The sequence below is a fragment of the Anabrus simplex genome, chromosome 6 (genome assembly GCF_040414725.1).
Source record: "Anabrus simplex isolate iqAnaSimp1 chromosome 6, ASM4041472v1, whole genome shotgun sequence".
Lineage (NCBI taxonomy): Eukaryota > Metazoa > Arthropoda > Insecta > Orthoptera > Tettigoniidae > Anabrus > Anabrus simplex.
This window is the reverse complement of record NC_090270.1, coordinates 342,878,363-342,897,851: the sequence shown is the minus strand read 5'-3', so window position 1 is coordinate 342,897,851 and position 19,489 is coordinate 342,878,363. Positions and strand designations below refer to the sequence as shown.

At 40.5% G+C, this 19,489-nt stretch overlaps 1 protein-coding gene across 2 annotated transcripts in view; it reads left to right on the top strand.

Annotated features, from left to right (window-relative positions):
- Positions 1–306: 306 nt before the first annotated feature.
- LOC136875356 (uncharacterized) overlaps positions 307–19,489 on the top strand; it is a 216,632-nt gene continuing 197,449 nt past the window's right edge. For both annotated transcript variants that reach the window (XM_067148897.2, XM_067148898.2), the window contains exon 1: positions 307–1,151. In XM_067148897.2, coding sequence (XP_067004998.2) covers positions 632–1,151 — 520 coding nt within the window. In that variant the 5' untranslated portion in view covers positions 307–631. The remainder of the gene's footprint in view (positions 1,152–19,489) is intronic.

The following is a 19,489-nucleotide window of genomic DNA, read 5'->3' as shown; positions in this document are numbered from 1 at the left end:
CCAGACACAAATTTCGACAGTTATGTGTGTTATCTGAAATGAAAATCCACAACTAGGGGTAAAGGTGAACATTTATTATTTTCTACTTCATTCTGCTCAGTAACGTATATAATATACAGGAAGTGTAGTGTAGAGGTAAATTTGTGCTAGTTTCAACTCCCGTTATCAATGCTAGTGAGTGCTGATGTGAGGTGGTATACTAGCGCTGCAGTGGTCAAGACACGCATTGCCAGGCGGACACTGTTTCTGAAGAGTGCACTGCGAATGAGCAGGCTTTGTATTCCTTGTAGGCTAAGCATGGTTCAACATCGGCGCACGGAGTAAATAGTAGCATAACCTATCACAAAATGGAGTTATTGAAAGGATGAAACTTGACTGACGTTTGGACACCGAATGAGCAAAATGTTGTTCACATAGTTTAGATCCCAATGTTTTGATTCATTAGTCAATCATGGACGTCATTTAATGTGATGTACTTTTTCAGTTTTAGTTGTAATGATCGAGGTGATGAATCTAACGGGTAGAGAAAAGTGGGCGTTGTCTACAAAATCTGAACTGGGAACACCTGTATTTGAATTGTTTCTCTCCAGTGAGTTTGTTTACTGAAAGCTTCGGTAGTAAATATAGACACATGATGGATGACGAAGAACAGGAAGATCTGTTAGTTCGTGCAAGCAGTGACAATGAAGACTTCACAGATAACGAGGACGGATTCGATATTTGCAGGAAAAATATCCTGAACAGTGAAAAGACATCGGATTCCTGCTATGAGAGATTACAGTTTATTTTCACCGGTGTAGTGCTAATAATATCGTCCACAGTTCTGCTGATTTTATTGCCCCTCTATTTGGAAACCGTAAATGCAAAAAGCGATGCTTATACAGCTCTCTTATTTACATGCCTTGGCACTACCACAGTTTTATTTGTCATCGGGTGTGTGACTGGGAGATTTTTGAATGGAATGAAACCTACCTTATCTATGCCATTTTCCCTCTCAAAAGTTTATCGCAGTGGGACTTTGTGTGGCATAAGTGGCTTTCTGATTGTGTACGCACTGGACCGAAAGAGAGTGATGTGTCACATTCAAGATCCCATTAAAGGGATTGTTCTAGTCTTTTCTTTGGTGTATTACTTCTTTTTCTGTCGAAAGAGTAAGTATACCTTTTAGCAATATGTAAATAAATGTCTGGTATTATTTTCTTTCGAATAATGTATTTTACTTTGTTCGAACATTGCTATCTGTTATATTTATAGTGCTTAGGCCCTACTCACTTCAACCAATTGAATTTTACATTTAACCCTTAAATGGTGTGTTGTTCTCCTTCTCCATGCCTGACATCAATATTACTTGGCATTGTCCACAGTGGATCCTAACTGTGTAACTAAGCCTTAACGTATGTCTTATTGGCTATAACATATGAGAGAATTTTAAAGGACTGCTTGGTCTTATTTTAGAGTATTTATTTTCTGTTTAAACAGGGAAAACACAGTCAAATAAAGTTGAAAAAAATATAAAGGGAAAACCTGGGGAAATGACTTGTCACATCAAAATTAAGCTTCCGATCTAAGACTGGACCCGAACAGAATGATCGAACAAGACTGATAATCAGATGCTTCATGAGCCATACGCAGCGCGTAGTACTTTGAGAGAAAAATAGAGACAGATAAAGTGAGCACACGTGGTAGTGAAGGAGAGTGAATGAGGAAGATTGACATACTTGCACTAACCACTGAACGGTGGCTGTACACATTGTGGCAGCATATCTATGATATATATTTCAATTATATTGCATTAGTTTGTGTGTGGTATAGCTTACAGTTCACTGTTAATAACATAATTCCAGGTCTTTACTTTGACAGTAAAATTAAATTTTCATAGATAGTAACTCTCAATCCCCCCCCAATTTGTAATTGCTTAGTTCTCATTAAACCAAAGTTTAAATTATAATAATACACACCTTAAAAAACGTTTTGCACCACCTGGAGTTCCAGGTTTCTAGGTTTCTGATGACTGCAGTGAATGTAGCCTATGGGATGCAAACACACACTTTATGTCAAGCATAACACGATTGATGTAAAGAAAAAGCAATGACAGGCACAACATATACACTATTCTTGAGCAACATACATCTGTGTATTGAACATGGGACTCTGATTCTGCCTCCCAGTATGATGTTGGTCCACCCCGTACAATGAAGCAGGATCGAACCCATCATGGCATGCTGTCCACAAGGCAGTTGAGGCTGTCCTGGTCAATCCTGTCCCACTCCTTGACAGCAGCCCTCTGGGTGGTTGAGAGTTGGATTTTTGCTGCACTGCCTGTTTCAGCATATCCCATGCATGTTCAATGGGATTCATTTCGGAAACACCGTAGAGGCCAGTCCGTCCAATGGAGGTGGACTTCCGTGAGGAAGAGTTTCAAAAGATTGGAGTGGTGCAGGCATGCGTTGTCATCTTTGCAGATCGAATCTGTCAGCGAAATGATGTCAGTATGGTTGAACAATGGGGCCAAGGATTCTGTTCTGGTATTGTATACCAGTCACATTGCCCTCTACGACATTGAGTGGCATCTTACGTCCATGCATAATGCCACCCCAAAACAAGATGGATCTGCCTCCCTGATAGGCATCTTGGATGACGTACAGGACTCAACTGGCATTACCTCGCTTTCTCCAAACCCTCCTCCAACAGTTAGGCCTATCCAGTCTCAGACACATTTGGCACTCATCCGTGAAGAGGACATGTTACAATTCTTTCATAGTCCAGTCCAAGTGCTCTCTCTCTCTCTCTTGCCCATCTGTACCCGGAGCCACAGTGTTGTGGTGTACGTGCAGGTGTTCGCCAAGGAACTCTCGATTATAGGTGGTCGCTATGGAGACTATTTCTCATTATCTCCATAGGCACTGCCGTACCAGTTGCCTGCCATAAGGCATTACCCAGTTCTGTTGCAGCTCTCCTTGCCTCCCTATCCTGTGCTAACCTCTTCACTTGTACATAACTACTACATCCTATATCTGCTCTAATCTACTTGTCATATTCATACCTTGGTCTACCTCTGCCTTTCTTACCACCTACATTTTCCTTAAAACCAACTGAGCAAGTTCTGAGTGTCCTAACGTGTGTAAACCGAGTAAGTGGCCATGTGGTTAGGGTCGCAAAGCTGTGAGCTTGCCATTTGCTAGACAGTGGGTTAAAATCCTACTGCCGGCAGCCGTGAAGATGGCTGTCCATTGTTTCCCATCTTCACACCACAGCCGCTTCCTTCTCACTCCTAGCCCTTTCCTATCCCATGGTTCCCATAAGACCTATCTGTACTGAGCTCGATAGCTGCAGTTGCTTAAGTGCGGCTAGAATCCAGTATTCTGGAGATAGTGGGTTCGAACTCCACTGTCGGCAGCCCTGAAGATGGTTTTTCGTGGTTTCCCATTTTCAAGCCAGGCAAATGCTGGGGCTGTGCCTTAATTAAGGCCACAGCTGCTTCCTTCCCACCCCTAGCCCTTTCCTGTCCCATCGTCACCGTAGGACCTGTCTGTGTCTGTGCAAATTAAAGCAAATTGTAAAATAAATAAATATTAAGATGTGTCCTATCATTCTTTATCATCTTCTCAACAAATTTAGCCAAATCAATCTCCTCTCACTGATTTGCTTCAGTATCTCTTCATTCGTGACTCGATGTATCCATTTCATATTCAGTATTCTTCTGTAACACCGCATTTCAAAAGCTTCTACTCTTTTTTCTAAGCTACTTATCGTCCATATTACACTTCCATACCATGGCATGCTCCATACGAAATTCTTCAAAGACATCTTTCTAATTCCTCTACCAATGTTCGAAGTGAGCAAATTTCCTCTCGTTGCTTGGGTTAGTCTGCATTTTATGTCCTCCTTTCCTTTGCAACCGTTAGCTATTTTACTACCCAAATAACAACATTGCCGGGCTGAGTGGCTCAGATGGTTGAGGTGCTGGCCTTTGACACCAACTTGGAAGGTTCGATCTTGGCTCAGTCCAGTGGTATTTGAAGGTGCTCAGATACGTCAGCCTCGTGTCGGTAGATTTACTGGCATGTAAAAGAACTCCTGCGGGACTAAATTCCTGCACCTCGGCATCTCCAAAAACCGAAGAAGTACTTAGTGGCACATAAAGCCAATAACATTATTATTATTATTATTATTATTATTATTATTATTATTATTATTATTATTAAATAACAATATTCATCTACCTATACTTCGTTTAAGACTTCATTTCCTAATCTAATATTTCCTGCATCACCTGACTTTGTTTGACTGTGCTCCATTATGTTTGTTTTAGACTTATTTATTTTTACCTTGTGCTCCTTACCCAAGACTCTGTCCATACCATTCAGCAGTTTCTCCGTCCGGCTCCATGGTTAAATGGTTAGCGTGCTGGCCTTTGGTCACAGGGGTCCCGGGTTCGAGTCCTGGCAAGGTCGGCAATTTTAACCATAATTGGTTAATTTCGCTGGCACGAGGACTGGGTGTATGTGTCGTCTTCATCATCATTTCATCCTCATCACGACGCGCAGGTCGCCTACGGGAGTCAAATCAAAAGACCCGCACCTGGCAAGCCGAACATGTCCTCGGACACTCCCGGCACTAAAAGCCATACGCCATTTCATTTCAGCAGTTTCTCCAGATCTTTTGCAGTGTCATGTAAAATAATAATGTCATCGGCAAATCTCAGGGTTTTGATATCCTCTCCTTGGATTGTGATTCCCTTTCCAAATTCCTCTTTGATTTCCTTTACCACCTGTTCTACATATATATTGAAAAGGAGACAGGACAAACTGCAGCCTTGCCTCCCTACCTTCTGGATTGCTGCTGCTTTATCAAAGTCATTGATTCTTATCACTGCAGATTGATTTTAAAACAGATTGTAGATAATTCTTCGTTTTCAGTATCTGATCCCAATCGCCTTCAGAATCTGAAATAGTTTGGTCCAATCAACATTATTGAATGCCTTTTCTAGATCTAAGAATGCCCTGTACATGGGCTTGTTCTTATTAATTCGGGTAAATCAAACATAAAGTCAGGCTTGCATCATGTGTTCCTGAAGCCAAATTTATCTTCTCAAATCTCTGTTTTAAATTTTCCTTCCATTCTTCTGTATATAATGTGTTAAAAGTTTGTAAGCAGGATATACTAAACTAATCATAGGTTTTGAATTTCATTGTGGTCCGTATTGACAATTGATCATTATGAAAGGGTAGAGAAGGGTCCACCTATTCAATACCATTAACATGTATAGTGTCTTATATAATTGGGACTAGTTTTGACCCCATATACACTGGGTCATCTTCAGGCACGATCCAATTAGAAAAACATATGTCCACATACAATACATAATAAATTAAACAATCTGGTATGTTTCAATTTACATTCCAAATTCTAAAACATAGATGAAGTCTGTGCAACACATCCAAAATTGAAATCAAATGACACTTCAAAACTGCTGCTGTTGGTGCCGAACTATGTTGTTGCTCCTACAGCAGCTAAACGTTCCTGAGTTGATATGGGAGTTGGCATTCCCCATCTGCAACGTGGAATGTCCGCAGCTTGTTTCAAAGTGGAAAGACTCATAACGCTATCGGAGAGATGGAGAGACTCAAGATCAACGTTCTTGTCATTAGCGAATTGCGTTGGCCTCATTCAGGAAAGAGTGTGGTCAGTGGTTATCACGTATACTATTCTGGTAATGACGATTCTTGCCATCTTAATGGCATGGGTTTCATTGTACATCAAGATATCAGTAACTCTGTGAAAAATTTTATACCAGTATCAGATAGGGTATGTTTATTACAGCTTAATGCACGACCAATTTTAGTGAATATCATCCAAGTATATGCTCCAACATGTGATGTGTCAGACGTTGATGTCGAAGATTTTGACACGAAAATCGAAGCAGCTCTGTCATACACCAAACCATCTGAGAGAAATATTGTAATGGGCGATTTCAATGCTAAAGTCGGCCATGGGCGACGGGCTGATGTAGTCAGTGACTACAGATTAGGAGCAAGCAATATTCAAGGTGATCGACTGGTCCAGATGTGCCAGGAGGAGGGCCTTATTATAGCAAACACGTATTTCCAGCTACCTCCACGTCGCCTCTATACGTGGACATCTAATGCTGACAGCAGTATTAGGAACCAGATTGATTACATCACAATTAACAAGCGGTTCAAAAATTCTATCAAATGTGTGAAAACATACCCTGGTGCTGATATCAACTCAGACCATAGCCTACTATTTGCTTCCATGAATCTCAGGGTGAAGAAATGCCATTTAAAGGAGAGTTTTAGTTGGATTGAGATTCAGAAGCTTCAAGATCAAGCACTGAAGGATGAAGTTCAGTCAGCCCTACATGTAAAACTTGCGGAAGTTCAAAACAGCATTAATATAAATGATGTTGAAGGCACTTGGAATCACATCAAATGTGCAATTAACGACATAAGTCAAGTAAAATTAATGGATGCTGGAAGAAGGAAAAACGAGCCATGGATGACAGAAGAAATCCTGAAGCTGATGGACCAGGGAAGGTCTTTTAAAAACAAAGATCCTGTAAAGTACAAAAGTTTGCAGAATTGACAAAGAATAGGGAATTCAAAAGAACAACAACTGAACAATGCAACGAAATGGAATTAATGAATTGAAAACATGATTTTTTTCAACATGCACAAGAAAGTGAAACGAGTAACTGGTGCATATTACAAGAAGGGTAGTTGAGTCCTCCTTAATAAGAATGGTGACATCTTAGCGAGCACAGAAGAGAAACTGAAGGAATGGATGAAAAACGTTCAAAATCTCTTCTTGGATCGCAGAAATGTGGTGCATGGTGCTTGAGCAGATGATGGTGTGGATATCACACGTTCAGAAGTAGAATATGCCATAAAAACAGCGAAGAATGGGAAGGCTCCAGGCCCTGATGAGATGTATGCTGAGATACTGAAACTGCTTGAGAAAGAAAAATCCCTTTCATTATTAGTTGACCTATTCAATAGTATTCACCGCATGGAACCATTCCTCGAGACTGGCTCAAATCTACTTTCGTAATATTGCCTAAGAGAGCCAATGCAAAATTCTGCAATGAATATAGAACAATTAGTTTGATAAGCCACGTTCTGAAAGTATTCCTAAAAGTCTTGCATGTGAAAATTTATCATAAATGTGAGGAGAAAATCGGAACCTCGCAGTTTGGCTTCAGACATGGTTTTGGTACTAGAGAAGCATTATTCAGTCTGCAGGTATTAGTCCAACGGTGTTGAGATGTCAATGTCGATGTGTTTGCTTATGATTAAGAAAAAGCCTTCGATACAGTTCGCCATGATGAACTTATGAACATTCTTCGAGAATTAGGACTTGATGGATGGGACATTCGTATTATTGGTAATCTCTACTGGAACCAGTGTGCTGGCATACGAGTTGATGGTCTTGTCTCGGAAGAAGTCTCAATTATGAAAGGAGTTCACCAAGGCTGTATTCTTTCCCCCATGCTTTTCAACATCTGTTCAGAAAAGATTTTTCGAGATGCTCCTTACGGAAAGACTCAAGGAATTGTGGTTAATGGTTTCATCATCAATAACATCAGGTATGCCGATGACACTGTGCTAGTTGCAACCAATCTCCAGGATCTACAGGAACTACTTAATGCTGTCACTGAAGCCAGCAGCGCAATGGGCTTGAAGCTTAATGTACAGAAGACCAAGTGGATTGTTATAAGTAGGAAAGAAGATGGCATTCGCGGTAATCTCACAATAGCAAAGGAACAGATCGCAAGAGTGGCAACATTTAAATACCTGGGATGTCACATCAATGATGACTGGGACCTTACTCACGAGATCCAATGCAGAATAGAGCAGGCCAGAACTTCTTTTCAGAGACTTAGAAAACTTTTGACAAGCCGTGACCTTTCCATTTCACTACGGACACGACTACTCCGGTGCTACGTTTTCAGCATTCTGTTATACGGCGTTGAGGCATGGACACTGAGACCATGTGCAAGAAGTTGCAAGCATTTGAAATGTGGACGTACCGAAGGATGCTGAAGATACCTTGGACAACTAAAATGACCAATATAGACGTTTTTCACCGTATGAACAAAGAACCAGAAATTCTCACTACCATCAAGAGAAGGAAGCTAGAATACTTTGGTCATATGTTGTGGAACTATAAATACCACCTTCTGTAAGTAATACTCCAAGGAAAAATTAATGGAAAACGTGGTCCGGGGAGAAATAGGACATCATGGCTCGGCAACTTGAGCCAGTGGTTTGGGGTGACAAAGCTTACTCTGTTCCATCAAGCTACTGATCGCCAACATTCTGCGAGGACATGGCACATGAAGAAGAAGAAGATCTGCATAAACGAGCCACTTGGTTTATAAATTATGTTTTGTACAATAGTAATGTGGGCAATGGTTTGTTGAAGGGGAACATTCATAACTTGAAAGATATGTCTTTTCATCAGATGTAGTGATCTATTGTTTAATTTGGTTTGAAGTGAATGTCTGTATGTTCCTCGTAAATTGTGTGCATTTAGTATGGGCACCAACACCGGATTGACTGTTGAGAGGGAGCAGCGTCGCAGGATAGCTTATGATACCAACTCCTGCATTTCCCCTGTTTGATTTTGTGTTGATCATTCTGAAGTCACTTCACCATAAATCCTGTTCTTCCTGCCATTGTATTTCACTTATACCAACAACATCTAACTTTAGTCTATCCATCACCCTTTTTAGATTCTCTAACCTACCATAACAAGGCAAACTTTTAAAATTCCACCCTCTGACTCATTCTTATGATTGCCTCCTCTTGTGTAGTCCCCACCTGTAGCTATGAATGGGGTACTATTTTACCTCCAGAATATTTTACCCAGGAGTAAGCCATCATCGATACATCATTCATACAGAGAGAGCTGCATGTCCTTGGGAGTTAGTTACGGCTGTAGTTTCCCGTTGCTTTTAGCCATATAGCATAATCAACACAGCTAAGTCATGTTAAGTATTATTACAAGGGCATATCAGTCAATCATCTAGATTGCCGTCCTTGCAACTTTTTGATGAACCAGTCGTTAGTCTTGTCTCTCGACAGATACCCATCCAATATGATTGCACCTGAATCTCAGCTACCTGATTCACTGTTGTACAAGCCTCCCCTCCATGGCTACGTCATGTGGTTTGCTGGGGAGGTTAAGAAACATAAGAGGATTGAATGTCAAGTTGGAAATACAAAGCTGGAACAGGTAGATAATTTCAAGTATTTAGGATGTATATTCTGTCAGGTTGGTATTATAGTGGGATTTAGACATTGAATCAAGGTGCAGCAAAGCTAATAGAGTTAGCTTATAGTTGCCATCAACAATATTCTGTAAGAAAGAAGTCAGCTCGTGGACGAAACTATCTTTACACTTGTCTGTTTTCAGACCAGCTTTCCCTTTTGGGAGTGAAAGATTGGTGGACTCAGGATCTCTTAGTTATAAGTTAGAAGTAACATGCATGAAAGCAGGAAATGATTACAGTTTCAAACATGTGGGAACAATGGCAGGAGGGTACACAGAATGAGGAGATAAAGGCTACATTAGGAATGAACTCATTTGATGAAGCTATACACATAAACCGGCTTCAGTGGTGAGGCAATTTGAGGAGGATAGTGGACTCGGCCATGGAAGGTAAGAGAAGTATAGGGAGACCAGGATGGCAATGGTTAGCCTCAGTTGAGAAGAGGTGTGGAACTAAACAAGACCACAGAGCTGGTTAAAAATAGAAGATTATGGAGGTGTTTAGTAAAGTTACAGAGGCCTGCCAACTAGGCTGCAATTTTACATTATAAGTTGTTTCATTGGTTATTTTTCTGTATCCATGTTTGTAACTTAGCAGGAATAATTTTTAGTGAAATTAATTTCGAATAGATACTCATTTAATGAGTTTCAGGCAATACAATATTCAGAAAATTTGTATTCATTGAACTGGACACAGGAAATATCGATTTACGGAAAAATGTCCATTTGGAAAATTTTATTTGGAAAGTTGACCTGCAACCAGTCAGTGCAACTTTATAAAGATAAAGAATAAATTGTACTACAAATGGCTCTGAACAAGAAATGATATAGATAAGGAATTGTTCTTAGGCAGAAGAAGAAATATAAATTAATAAATAAATCGGCCCTATATTAATTAATTGAATAGGGTCCAAGATGAAATCATGGAAATGGCATGGAAAGACTATGTGAAGCGACTAAAGACCCTAAAGAATTAATGTTAGATGGCAATAATATTTTTGAAAATCGTATAAATGTGAAAAATCTTTTTGCTGAAGTCATTTCATTGTAACGAAAACAATGATGGTTATTAATTTACATTCAAGAAAGTGGGGAGGAGGACAAATATACCACAGTGTCAGAGCAGTAAGAATTGGTGAAATTTGGCATCTAATGGTGAAATATTGTGGAAATGCAGGGGTGAAATGGCTTCTTAAGTAACATGATTAGCATTGAATATGTACCATCTGATTAGACAAAGGCAGCTAATTGTATCTATTTGTTAGTAAGGGAACATGATGAATAGCAACAACTATCAAAGCATTTCTTAGATCAGTATACCAGGTAAGTTGCTCACAGGCATTTTAGAAAAGAGTGTGTGATCTACAGTGGAGATAAGTGCTCACAGACATTTTAGAAAAGAGTGTGTGATCTACAGTGGAGAATGAATTGAGTGAAAGCCAGTGGGGTCTAAGACTAAAGAGGGGCTGTATGCATCAAGTAATTGTTGGCTGTGATGTTAGGAGCACGCAGCTGTGAGCTCGCACCCGGTAGATTGTGGGTTTGAACTCCACTGTTGGCAGCCCAGAAGATGGTTTTCCATGGTTTCCCATTTCCACACCTGTACATTAATTAAGGCCATGGCCGCTTCCTTCCCATTCCTAGGCCTTTCCTGTCTCATTGTCGCCATAAGACCTATCTGTGTCGGTGCGACGTAAAGCAACCAGCAAAAAAAATAGCATCAAGTAATTGAAAAATGGTATAACTGGAAGAGTGACCAAAACTGAATGCATTAACACAGTGATGCCAATTTACAGTAATCACAAGACATAAACTGGAAAAAGTCATCAGAGTTCAATAAATTTTGATTCGTTCATGACATTGAGTTTAGCTACGATGTGCATGGTGACATTCACTGCTCATATCGGTACAGACTTCAACAAAAATTAATCTTTTTAATTGTTAGGCTGTACATGTAAGACAGCCATGGGTTTTACAAGTACATTATGGCCAATATGGTAAATATCCTTTGGTTTGTGGACCTTCTTCTAACTAATTCTAACAACAAATCATAAATTCCCAAATTAAACTATTGAATACATGTTACTTTTAAACCGTAATCTATTTTCTACCTAGCCGTGTGCAATGAAGTATTGCTTATGGACAGCTTGAAGTTCAGCTGTAGTCACAAGCCATCAGTATGACTCATATTGATGAAGTTGTTGTAACCTTCGGGTGCAAATCTAAACGGTATGTGATATCATAATTTACAAATGCTATAAGGAACAACTGAAGTGAGTTTCAGTAATGATGATCATTATTATGATTGTAGTGATTATTATTTGACAGGAAAGTTCCAAAGTACCTGTCAAATAAGAAAAAATAGAAAGAAAGTATAACAGGACTTGCTTAATATCCCTATATTTGCCACAGATGAATATGAAAAATCTCAGAGAGAGATCTCACTCAGAATAGATTGTAAAATATTCCATGACCTGGGATTAAACTTGTTAACTCTGACTCTGCAGTCCTGTCTGTCAGCATCTTGGTACCGGGCGAGTTGGCTGTGCGGTTAGGGGTGCACAACTGTGAGCTCGCATCCAGGAGATAGTGGGTTCGAACCCCACTGTCAGCAGCCCTGAAGATGGTTTTCCATGGTTTCCCAGTTTTACACCAGGCAAATGCTGGGGATGTCCCTTAATTAAGGCCATGGCCGCTTCCTTCCCATTCCTAGGCCTTTCCTATCCCACCGTTGCCATAAGACCTACCTGTGTCGGTGCGACATAAAGCAAAAAAGAAAAAAAGCATCTTGGTATCATGAATACATCATGATATTTTCTTCCACAGAATTTTGCATTGCATTACCTTTATTGGGAGAGAGACAATATGGTTTTAGGCCTGGAAGAACAATTACTGACCTTGTCTTTGCTGTCAGGATGGTAATGGAAAAGCACTGGGAAAAAGGGAAACTACTTTTTCTGCTATTCCTAGACATCGAAAAGGCTTACGATGGAGTACGAAGGGAGTTCATCCGGGAATGCCTAAAAGTGCTGCGAGTTCGTGACAGTCTTATTGCAAAAGTGAAGATGCTCTATGATAAAACCACAAGTTGTGTACAAGTGGGTTGCGGGCTGTCCAAATGGTTTGAAACGAAGAGAGGAGTATGGCAAGGCAGGCCTTTGTCACCCCTCCTATTTATCACTGAGATGGCTGCCATAATGAAGGCACTACAAAGGAAGGAGCAGCAGGACTTGCAAGCTTACATCTTTGTTGACGATGTGGTGATCTGGGGTGAAACCGAAAATGATATGGAGGAAAAGCTGCAGAAATGGAGTCGAGAGTTTAAGAGATATGGTTTAAATATCAACAAGGCTAAGATGGTGGTTACAGAGGGAAGATGACAAACCACACATCAGAATAAATGACACCAAACTGGACATTGTCCCAACACTTAAGTAGAATCAAAAGACAACCTTGCAAAATATGAGGTGGACAGTCAAATTAGCAAGGCAACTTAATTTTACCATCAAGTAAGACAACTTCTGTGGGATAAACAAGTACCAGTGAAAGCTAAGATGGCATTATATAAATAATATTATATAACCATCCTCATGTATAGCTTGGAAACTACCACGTTAACGAGACAAGACAACTCAAAACTCCAAGCTGCAGAATTCCTATGCACCATGATACAGAACACCAGGAAGGAGAAGTTAAGGAATTAAAAACTCTGAGAGGAGGTGGGAATAGGAGACTCCCTACTACAGAGGATGCAGAAAGCAAGATTGAAGTGGTGTGGCCATGTAAGAAGGATGAATGCAAGCAGGACTGCAAGAAGAGAATATGAAAGAGAAGTAAAACGAAAAAGACCAGTGCCAAACCCAGAGGAAAATGGACTGATCTGGTGAAGAAAGATATCGAGGAGAGAGGACAAGATTGGGAGAAGATTTTGAGAGAACAGTGGTTCGTGGACAGACAAAGATGGAGGGAGCCCGTACACCACACCCAGGCAACTGGAGATGGTCGCTATTTTTTTTTGCTAGTGGCTTTACGTTGCACCGACACAGATAGGTCTTATGGCGATGATGGGATAGGAAAGGCCTAAGAGTTGGAAGGAAGCGGCCCTGGCCTTAATTAAGGTACAGCCCCAGCATTTGTCTGGTGTGAAAATGGGAAACCATCTTCAGGGCTGCCGACAGTGGGATTCGAACCCACTATCTCCCGGATGCAAGCTCACAGCCGCGCGCCTCTAACCGCACGGCCAACTCGCCTGGTGGAGATGGTCGACGACGACGATGGTGGTGATGGTGATGATGAATACCTACTTGATTTCTTACATTTATTAATTTATTTTATGCCTTTGTATGTGGCAAAGTTAGGGCTCACGGCCCTCTCTTACACTTAACCACAACATACAGTACATAGTCACATAACTTGGAAAAGTAACATTAACAGTCTTGGAAACTACCTAAATTAATGGATTAATATTATAACATAATTGTTATTTTCAATGATTAATACTATCTAGCCTATCTACATCACCTAACAATAGCTCTAAATCATATTTGCACTCATAAAACTAACATTCGTACAAGCTGATAAAGTATTTAAGAGGAAATCTCGACAAGACTGTTTAAATGAGACTATTGAAGTGCTATTACGTATTCTGAGAGGGAGTGTGTTCCATAGCCTTGCCCCAAACACTAGGAATGAGTGCCTGTATAACAGATGAGTGATTAACCGGTATCATAAGGGTAGAAGTTGATCTGGTATTATGTCCATGGATACATTAGAAAAATTTTAAATGTGAGGATAGGTATGGTTATAACTGATGTGTGTCCAACTCTCATTCTCTTTCTCTATGGGGTTGGATATGAAGTGGGATGAATCATTGTAGCAAGTATTTTACAACCAAATGGTCTTTCAGACGTAAACCTCATCAGAAGGAGATGAAATGAATGGTGTGATATATGATAGTAGAAAGGGAAAAACCGAGCTCGTTAGCTGCAGTCGCTTAAGTGCGGCCAGTATCTGGTAATCGAGAGATAGTGGGTTCGAGCCCCACTGTCGGCAGCCCTGAAGATGGTTTTCCGTGGTTTCCCATTTTCACACCAGGCAAGGACGTCCCCATCTAATGGAAGAATCGCCGTTAAAAGTGTCATATGCCCTCACTCCATATGAAAACTGCAGAGAAGTTTGGAATTGAATCCAGGCATTCTGGAAATTATATACCACCACTTCTCCTACCCTGCCAACCACAGTATCAGACCATATCATCCCTACTCTGGCAAACTAACAAATCTGCGAATTGTCAAAAGGTTAGGAGAGCTGAAAGAAGTTGTGATTACTCATATCAAGTCAATTTTTATATTTAATGATTGGTTTTATGTGTTAGCCATATAGATCGAGCTGCAGATGTGAGACTTTGTCAGAGGGTAGACATTATATAAATAATACAATATAGACCAAAACTTGAGGACTACAGATTCCCGAGTTTGTCACTTTGGCTAGTTTGCCAGAGTGGGGACGATATAGACTTTTTTTTTTTTGCTATTTGTTTTACGTCGCACCGACACAGATATGTCTTATGGCGACGATGGGATGGGAAAGGCCTAGGAAGTGGAAGGAAGCGGCCGTGGCCTTAATTAAGGTACAGCCCCGGCATTTGCCTGGTGTGAAAATGGGAAACCACGGAAAACCATCTTCAACGATATAGACTTAACACTTTAATGCTCATGGTCACCGGGTGGGCTTGGATAGTTATGATTGATAATCTGAATATATTAATGATGTATATTTTGGGTTTATGCCGTGTAATGAACTATATAAACACTCTCAACACGTTTCAAAAAGAACCTTGCTTCTTTTCATCAGGAGAAAACAGAAAAAATAAAGGAACACGATGCATCAAAGGTTGCTAATAAAAGCAACAAAGAACTTAAAATGGTGCCCTAAGATGTAATAGAGATGCCATATTAGCCCCATGCTAGGGACAACTAATGGCAACAGTAAATCATCATTTTCTAATGATTCTGGTAATAGGTAGCCATGATTCACTAAGGTTGTAGCTTGTATTGTGGTTGAAATTATCTAGGTGTTTACGTATTTCAACCCCCTGCCTGTTGATTCTGGGGTGACATTGTTTCATACGGGCAAGAACATCCACTCCTTGGAACATATCATGACCAGGTGTTAAAGCATGATCAGCAACAGCTGATTTATCAGGTTGGTTGAATCTGATACACCTATTATGTTCCTTAATGCGAGTACATACTGTTCTCGAAGTCTGCTCAATATAAACCTTGCCGCAAGTTCAGGGAACTCAGTGATACCAGGTTGTTGCAGTTTAGGCAAACTGTCCATAGTTGGTCTCAGAAGTTGCCTAATCTTAATTGAAGTTCCAAATACAATTTGTACATTGTACGTATGTAACGTAGGTAAGCAGTTCCTATTACATCTTTTTTCTCAACAGACGTCCAATTATGCATCGGTTTCAAAACTGTAGAGATCAAAGCTTTGCTGCAACCGTTGCTCTAAAAGGTGGACACAGAAGGGAATATGAAAGCGTTTATCGTATGCCTACACACACCAGTAGATATCTCCATGCAGATTCTCACCATCAGCCTGACCAGAAACATGGTATCCTTACAACTCTTAACTACCAGGGCTAGGTGGATTTGTGAAGTGTCTGCTCTACAGGAGGAAATTCGTCGTCATCGGCAGTTACTCGTTTCTGAGTTTACAGATTTCCTGGCTAATAGCTCACTTCAATTCACAGCAGTTTGTGTTTAAACTTCTGGTGACTGTACAGGCCAATTCTTGCATAGACAATATGTCCACACATCGCGCAGCTGAGGGACGGGCGAGATCTCGTCTGGGTTTGGCGAAGTTTGCATTCCTGTCGCTTAATTTCTTCATGTCTGCAGCATTCTTGTTCGAAGTGTTGAACTAAGGCACAGACACTTTGCCGCCAAAGTAAATGGTCCTTGGCAAGTGTTTCCCAGGTTTGTACGTTTATTTATGCTATCTTTAGGGTTTGTTTCAGTTGGTCTTTGAAACGTCTCAGGGGGCACCCGGTGGTCTTGAAGTGGAGCTAAGTTCACCATAGAGGATCTGGCGCGGTAGTCTGGTGTCATTCATACGACGCACACATCCTGCCCACCTGCGGCGATGGCCAAGGACCAATGCTTCTACACTCTTAGCACTTCAACATTAGAGACGTAGTTTTCCCACTGGATGTTCATGATGGAGCGTAGTTCTTGCTGGTGAAAGCGCTCCAGTTTTTTGATGTTACTGCGGTATAAGGTCCACGTTTCTCAGCAGTAGAGGAAATTAACACCTTGAGAACCACCTTATAAAACAATATCGCCCCTGGATCATCAGGGAGGCAGTTGAAATACGTAAACACCCAGATAATTGCAACCATAATACAAGCTACAACCCCCGTGAATTATGGCTACCTATTATCAGAATCATCAGAAAATGATGCTTTACTGTTGCCATTCGTTGTCTCTAGCAGGGGGCTAAAATGGCAACTCTATTACATCTTAGGGCTCCATTTTAAGTTCTTTGTTGCTTTCTATTAGCAACCTTTGATGCATCGTGTTCCTTTATTTTTTCTGTTTTCTCCTGATGAAAAGAAGCAAGGTTCTTTTTGAAACGTGTTGAGAGTGTTTATATAGTTCATTACACGGCATAAACCCAAAATATGCATCATGAATAGTTACACGGGCCATGAAAGTCTAAACGATAATCCGAATATATGTTATATTCATCATTGTCATCATCATTATTGATCAACTCCTGTCACCCGGGTGTCATATACGAGCGCCCTCTGTCTTTGTCTACCGAAGGACCGCTCTCTTCTTTTAACCTCCCAATCTTGTCATCTCTCCTCGACATCTTTCTTTACTAGAACTACCCCTTGTGGGTGGGGATGCAGACGAAGAATACACCCATGGTATCCCCTGCCTGTCATAAGAGGTGACTAAAAGGGGCGACCAAGGGATGATTGTATTAGAACCATGAAACTACTTGAGATTAGTACCATCATGCAGGAAACACCATGGGTCGCCTTTACTTGCGAGTAGTACCACTATGTTAAGTACACAATAGGTTTGTGATTAGTACCATTGTGAGAAATACCACGGGTCTGGGTGTTGCCTGTGATTAGTTCCACTATATGAGTGACACCGTAGTTCTGCGTTGCCTGTGATTAGTACCCGCTATATGAGGAACACAGTTAAAATTGATACTTTTCAATACGGAACAATGAAATTTTAATCTTTAAATATATGAGGAACATTGCGGAAATACAGCGCCCGCGATTAGTACATCTAGATGAGGAACACCATGGATTTTGCATTGCCTATGAGTGGAGCCATTATGTGAGAAACACCATAGGTCTGCGTTACCTGTGCGATATACAATACTTGTGAGTAGTACCATAATGTGTGGAACACCGTGAGTCTACGCTCCGAATCCATTTCTGCAGCCTTTCCTCCACATTTTTTCTGCTTTCACCCCAGATCACCACGTCATCTTGCAAGTCCTGCTGCCCCTTCCTTTTTAGTGCCTTGATTATGGCATCCATCATAGTGATAAATAGGAGGGGTGACAAAGCACTGCCTTGCTGTACTCCTCTCTTTGTTTCAAACCATTTCGACAGCCTTGATTAGGAGGATACTTTCATTTTTTCGCCATTGTAAAGTGAAAGCCGTCAATACGGAATGATTCTAATATCTTGTAATAATAAGCCTTCAGGCTACTTACACACAACTTCTGGTTTTTCCACAGAGCATTTTCACTTTTGCAATAAGACTTTTGTGAACCGTCAGCTCTTTTAGACATTCCCAGATATGCTTCCTTGGTATGCTATCACAAGCCTTGTCAATGTCTAGGATAGTTTTCCCAGTGCTTTTCCATTAATAATCTGACAGCAAAGATAAAGTCTGTAGTTGTTCTTCTGGGCCTAAAACTATATTTTTCCTCTCCCAATAAGGGTTCTACTCTCCATTTTTTTTTTTCCAGAAGTTTTAGGGCATGAGGGAGAGCAGCATAATGCCATGGTAGTTGGAGCATTTCAGGCATTTCCCCATCTTGAAAGAGAAATAGTTATGCCCTTCTTCCAGTCTCCTGCGATAACGTTTTCCTGCCATACTGTGTTGAGTCTATATAACCACTGGACTGCTGGAGTTTCTGTTACTCGCAACATATCTACACAACTTGTCCACTCCAACTGTTTTCCCTTTCCTCATACTTTACAGGAACTTTTCTGTCTCCAGCCATGTAATTGATGGTTCTGTGCTTTTACTTGATTCGTTATTACTACATGGCTCGTCACTGCCTGATGTAGTGCTTGTCACTCCTTTTAAGAGCTTATCGATAAAGGTCATAAATTCACTCCTGATTTCATCCTCTTCTTGCACTAACGTTCCGTTGTCCTATTCTTTTGCCTTTATATCCCCTTGCTCACTCCTATATTTCACTATCCTGTATAGTAATTTCTTTTCCTTAACTGTCCACTTCCATTGAACTGATTCCATGTTTTCTCTTTTCTCTTACTACTATGAGTTCCTTTTTTTCTGTGAAGTTCCTGTAGTCTATTCAATTATTATATTATCAGTCAGTCAGTCAGTCAGTCAGTTCTAAAGGCTAATGCCTTGTCGATGCAACCACTCTTTTCTTTCATTGGCTGTTCATTTCAGTTCCATGTGATTGACACAACCTAACCTCCTCTTGATGTCCTCCAAATACTTCATCCTAGGTCTTCCTCTCCCTTTCTTTCCCAGCACTTTCCCTTCAAGTATGTTAGTGAAGAAAGTATTGTGTCTGATGACATGTCCAATAAATTTTAATTTCCTGTTTTCCATTTCGTTTAAAAATCTTCTCTCTTCTTTAACTTCCTTTAAGACTTCCAGGTTGGTTTTTCTTTCCGTCCAGCTCATTCTGGTCATATTCCGCCATATCCACATTTCAGCAGCTTCAAGTCGATTCCTTTCTAATTTACCCAGAGACCAACCCTCACTTCCATACTGAAGTGTACTCCATACAAATGATTTTGCAAAGGATTTTCAGACATCTATATTCATGTGTGTGCTGGTTAAAATGTTTTTCTTGCTCATAAATGCCTGTTTTGCCAATGCTATTCTTCTCTTTACTTCCAGGAAGCATCTATTATCCTCTGTTATCATACTACCAAGATAACAGAATTGCT